General features: G+C 36.3%; 1 protein-coding gene across 4 annotated transcripts in view; it reads right to left on the bottom strand.

Moving 5' to 3' along the window:
* Positions 1-279: 279 nt before the first annotated feature.
* The window catches only part of LOC132127870 (spermatid perinuclear RNA-binding protein-like), a 99,873-nt gene continuing 94,152 nt past the window's right edge, over positions 280-6,000 (bottom strand). For 3 of the 4 annotated variants that reach the window (XM_059540060.1, XM_059540061.1, XM_059540063.1), the window contains one exon: positions 280-873. In XM_059540060.1, the coding sequence (XP_059396043.1) occupies positions 779-873 (95 nt within the window). In that variant the 3' untranslated portion in view covers positions 280-778. Of the gene's footprint in view, positions 874-2,669; positions 3,153-6,000 lie in introns of those variants that run through there. The other variant, XM_059540064.1, reaches the window with a different exon arrangement.

The following is a 6,000-nucleotide window of genomic DNA, read 5'->3' as shown; positions in this document are numbered from 1 at the left end:
AGGATGACCTCTTAACCCAACCAGAACGCCAGACTTTGGTCGACTGAGCAAAAAACACACGCGAGCATTCGCACAGATCTGCCGAAAAGACACGGCGAAGCAGCTCGAGTCAGAGAGAAGGAAGCATTACTAATCTACTACAGGCAGATTAAGAAAAGGGCTTTCATATTGCATGTTCACAAGAATAATTAACGAGATTAAATTGCTTGGAATATATATATATATATATGCATACTGTATATATAAAACTGGAAGAAAGTTATATCCTAGTATAATGGTTACATATCACTTTGCAATTCTAAAATAATCAATACCAATAATATGTATATGTATATATACTGTATATAAATATACATAAGTACATCGGTATATCTACACATATATATTTATAGTGCCATAGACCATACATATATATGCATGTATTTATAATATAACCACAAATACACATGTGGTGAATATACAATGAAAATGACTATATTGCAATGCCAAGTTTGAGTAAGACTCAACCGAACATTCACATCTCAAGTAAGCTTAAAGCCCAAAAGAGTTCAAGTCTATTGCTATATAAGAAGGAACCAAAGTCCCCGGTCGGTTTTCGGGACGAGCAAGTCAAATAGAGTATTGCTTTTGTAAGATTGGTGCGTTTTTGGATCCTTAGGTTGGGTATGGATGGGTTTTGGTGGAGAGTGTATGAAGTTTGGGCCGTTTCTGTGTGGTGGAGACAGCCTGGTCAAGCCTGGAGTGGTACGACAGTTTAGAGCCACACAACCTGATGGTTCTAGAAGTCAGAGAAGAGATCTTGAGGACCCAAGTGAATAAAAAAAGGAGCGATGGTCCGCGGCTGGTAAAAGGGATTGTCAATGAAAAGACCACCTACAGTGAGGACAAGAGCAGAGAGAGCTGCGATTAATGATGCGGCCCGGCAGGAGGCAGCGGTATATACATTCTGATGGCAGGGGGGAAATGGGGTTAGGGTGTGCCACAGGGGTGGATACTAGGGTCTCTGCTCTTTCGGGCTGTACGTGGGGTTTTCATTGCACTGGGAGCGTCTCAGGTTAATAAAAAATACATCAACAACTTAAGCTGCACAGTTAACTTTCCGACAAAACGGAAAAAAAACTTGGAGCTCATTCGTTTGAGAAAAGGCAGAGGAAATGTAAAACGTATGTGACAACTCTGAGGTTTCCATACAGATGTAGTTAGTACAATAACTCTGACAAATCAGATCTGACATGATTTTGGAGAGAGTATAGTACAATGACAGCGATCACTACCAAAGAGGATGGGCCATTGGTTTGGAGTGGACACTTGAGGGATGACCATGACAAATGTGACGGATCCATTAACAATGGATGGGAATATCGTGACCACTCGTCTAACCATGGAGATGGAGTTCCTCTTTGGTAAGCGACGATCATGACCCAGCCATAAGTCAGCACAAGCATCGTCCAAATCATCTTCAGTGATTTATGAACGTGATCTTAAGACCATTTGTAAAAACAGAGAAGGGTACTTGCATCTTCGCCCTCAATATACATTATATTTAATTTGAAGAAGAGTGCGGCATCTATGTAAGGCTTGTAGCTCAAAGGGTCAGGAACAGAATTATAGTTAACTAAAACAGTGTGTTACTTGAAATGATGTTAAGTAAAATAAAATAAAAAGTTATCCTGATGCATTAAAACAAAACAAAAAAGACAAAACAACAAAAATGACTAAAATAACATATAAAAATGAAAATGAAAGTTAATTCAAAATATAAGTACAAAAAAAAAATTATACTAAAATGACACTTTTCAGGAAAGACCCTGAGCAAAGCAGCGTGGACTTCAATGTGAATCGGCTTGTGCTGGCCTTTGGAGGAGTATGAAATAACATCTCACACACAATAAGACACTCACCAATAAGTAAAAACAAAAAAGGACAAAAAGACATTTCAGTAGCATGTCTCCATGGATCCCTTGTTGCTGCTTTCGATTCTCCGCTGTAAGGCTGTGACTGGAGCTTCCGGTGTGTGTCCATGTGAGGGCCGTGTTTGAGTTATCTGTGTGAGGAGTGCCTTTGTATGATTCAACTGTTGAATCAGTTGAATAACTGCTCACTTGAAGATTAGATATCTAGAGCCTGACTAGCCCAACTTCTGCGTTAACTGCCTTATAATAATACTAAAATATATAATAAAAACAAACTAACAAACACTAAACTGCAGGTTGAAATCTTAAATGTCCAAAATTTCAAAACAGGCTATGCCTGGAAACATATTTTCCTAAAGGATATAAAAAGGAATGTTCTAGGTTCAATACATACCACTGATTATCACAGAAGAGAACTGACTTGTCCCACAGCTGGTATCAATAAAAAACAAAATAAAAAAGTGTGCACAAAAGTCACCACTTATTAAAATCTACTGTACTGTGTATTTTTAATACACGCATATATTTGTATATTAAAATTTTAACATTATTATAAGGAGAAAAGTTTTAGAAAGTATAGTTTGAACATTATGACACATGCCTTAAAACTTCTGAAGGTATCTGAAAGCTAAATGAAATGTCCATTTAGAGATGCTAAAACTGCTACAGTAGAATGAATTACATATATATATATATATATATATCCTAAATGAGTAAGTAAAGAGTTTCAAATATACACCAGTCAGTGCATAGCAGTTCATGAAGATTAAGGTTTATTTGTTAGCAGTAGTATGTATTCGATCTATACATCTTAAACACAGCTCCTGATATCCGTACATAGATTAAGCCTGCTCCCATACTACTAGAAAAGCACAACCACGATAATAAGAGGCTGATATAATTTAAATTCCCAAGAATGAGGTAACAATTCACAGTACAAATCCTTCAAGTTTTCTTTCTGAAGAACATAAAACCTGTATTTGCTTAAAACCAGAAGACAGTAAGAGAACAAAAAATGTGATGATCATCAAATAAAAAGCACTTTACAAATACCCTTATAGCTGTCCCTACATGTGACATGGGTGTGCTATCTGACCTTCCCTTCTCATGTACATTTACGTTGTGCATGTGTATGTGTGTGTGTGTAAAGTAGGCTCCTGAGCTAAAAGAAAGAGTAGTGAGGGACGGGGTAGGTGGGCACTTTCATGACGGGCAACAGAAGCATTCTCTTGGGCAAACCTAGAGAGAAAATGAAAAGAGCACTCCACATAAGTCCAGGACAAAAATAAAAGACCTGAGGGTGTTTTGTTTAAAATAAGGCTAATGCCAATTCAGTCTCATTGTAGATTGGGCATATGAACCCAAGAGAGCAGAGGAGAGCAGAAGAACAGGAAGAGTGAGGTCAGGTGAAAAGATAGGGAAGAAATCAAGCATTAATTCAGATAGGAGATGACACACATGTACCTGCTGCCTAATGTCATGTGATATGATATACGCATACAGCTGACCTTCTGAACTACATGCTATATTCAGTCACCTTATGAACAATGGTTCGTGAGTAGGGCTGAATGATATACTGTAAATAAATTGTATAATAATTTTCTGAAATTCAGTATACTTATACTGTGATCAATTATTTTATTTTTGTTGAAAATATAAATATTTTCCACAGATATTGTCTCAAAGTTCCTCAACATTTTAACCAAACTATCATCAATTTCAGCAATGTGTAAATCTAACAATAAAACAGTAAAATTACAGCTAAAAATAATCTAGTAGGTTTTCCAGTTTTTCATGAAATTAACTAATGCAATATATTATTTTATCGTATTTATAAAATATTTTTAAAAAAAATCTAACAAAATACAGTAAAATGTAGTTAATCAAGTTAACGTTTTCAGTTTTTCACAAAATTAACTCTAAATTAAAGGAATAATATTTATTCATTTATTTACAATCTATAAAAATCAAATGATAATATGCAGTTAATCTAGTTAAATAATAATATACAGTTAAAATCTAAACATTTTTCCCACACAAAATGAAAGGAATAATTATTTGGTTTTATTTGATTCACAATGTACAAATCCAATAATAGTAGCATTTTTAAGTCGAGGTTTGTTTTCAGTTTTACACAAATATGTTTTCAGTTTTACACAAACACAAATATATATATATATAGTTTTGTAATTTTATTCAATGTATGATATTTCTTAATATAAAATGTATCAATTATTAATATATTAAAGTATATCCCAACACATTTATAATTTTTAATTTAGAACATTAAATTAGATTATTAATTTGCATTATGTTGCAACATTCATTAAGAAACTTAATAATATAAGTACTCAATATATTGCCCAGCTCTAGTCTTGGCTACTAGACAGAACGATCTAATTGAAAGTAATAAAGTTAAACTTAGCATCTGAAGCATACATGTGAATTGTGGGTAGGGGCACATGAAGGGTTACAGGAGTGATCTGCCGGCTGGCGCTCTTATGTGGAGTGTTCATTCTGTGCCGTGTGTGTGTGAATAGTAGTCGTAGTCTCACAGTCGTTCCCATTTAGAAATCCCAAAGCAGCAACAGGAGGAAGAGGACTGAACAGCGTAAGATGACTGGTGAGAATTACTGCATGCACACAGCTCTCAGGCACCAAACCAGAGAGACGTCAAAGAGAGGGGCGCACTGTTCTCTTACAGCACAATACCGGGTTTCACCTTCCACTTAAAGGAACAGTCTTTATGTGGCAGGCAGAGACCAGGGCGCTGGGAGCAACCCCATATCCACCCCCCACCCGGCCCCCTCATCCTCCGAGAATATAAACACAGCAAACACCCTCCAAATTCAGCCTGGTTCCCACTTAGCCCACCTCACCTAGTCCCCCCTGCACATAAGGCTCATTCAAAGCATCTTCATCTGGGCCTGACCGGAGAGGTGCTCCTAGAACAACACACTACACAGACGGGTGAGGAGTTTGTGTTTAGAAACCCGAGGGACCGTGTCCTCAATCCTGTATTTGAGCGGATGGGTGTCCCGGAGCGGTGTGTTTGCGTTATGTTATTGTTTAAACTAAAACTAAAACCACTGAAATATGTTTTAAATTAAAATCTGAACTGGCATTATATAAATCAATTGGTGAAACATACTGCTGAGATTTTGAAGTGCACACCTGATGGATCGTTTACTGTCCCATGAGGCAATGGGAGAGGAGCTGTGAATGTCAGGGATCTTGCTTTTTTCTTAATGGTCAAGTGCTCTGTCAGAGCTTTCTCTAGTACGCAGGAGGTCTTAGGATGAGGGACGGTTTGGAGATGACACTGTGTTTACTGATATAGTAACTTGGGCTGTTTCAGTGGGATTAATTATTCAATAATGCCATACAATTTTAACCAATGAACCATAAGAAGGTATTTCCTTACTAACAGAGCAATTCAAGCACAAATTTGAGGGTTTATAACAAAAAGGAAGGTAACTATGAGGTTATCACTTACTGAATATATTTTTTCCTGCTAATGAATGTTAAAATTGACAGCAAATCAGAATCCAACTCTAAAGGTCCTAACACACTGAGTCCGAAATTTGCGTATGCGTTTTTTTTTCGTATTCGTCATCCTCTCATGTGAAATGTGAAAATGCAGAAAATGGAACCTGATCCATTTTTTTATGTTTTGTTTTAATAAATGGACAAAAGTTTCTGAGCCAGTGTGTGAATGTGGATGGACACAACGTGGAGTCGCTTTTTATTTTTTCTGTGCAAAAATTTCAGACTTGGTGTGCAAAGATCTTAAAGCATGAGCATTTTAAGCAGATGCTAATAAAGTTATCGCTAGTTATATTTCTTATTGTAAATTGGTGTTTAGATGAAACAGACCGAATGTTTAAACCGGATTCAATATTGTTCTTAAATAATTAAAAAAAGCTGTAATCTATTACTCACCCTAAAGACCAAATTTAAACTATAATCCATTAAAAATGTTCTTTTGTCTCTACAATGCCTGTCAGTTGTTATTAAGACTTTCATTGTGCGAACAAAAATGGTTGAAAATCACTATGTTTCGCAGTAAAAAGTAAGTGCAAGTGAG

This window comes from Carassius carassius, chromosome 45, assembly GCF_963082965.1.
Source record: "Carassius carassius chromosome 45, fCarCar2.1, whole genome shotgun sequence".
Classification (NCBI taxonomy): domain Eukaryota; kingdom Metazoa; phylum Chordata; class Actinopteri; order Cypriniformes; family Cyprinidae; genus Carassius; species Carassius carassius.
The sequence above is the reverse complement of the archived record's forward strand: the minus strand, read 5'-3'. Positions and strand labels throughout refer to the sequence as shown.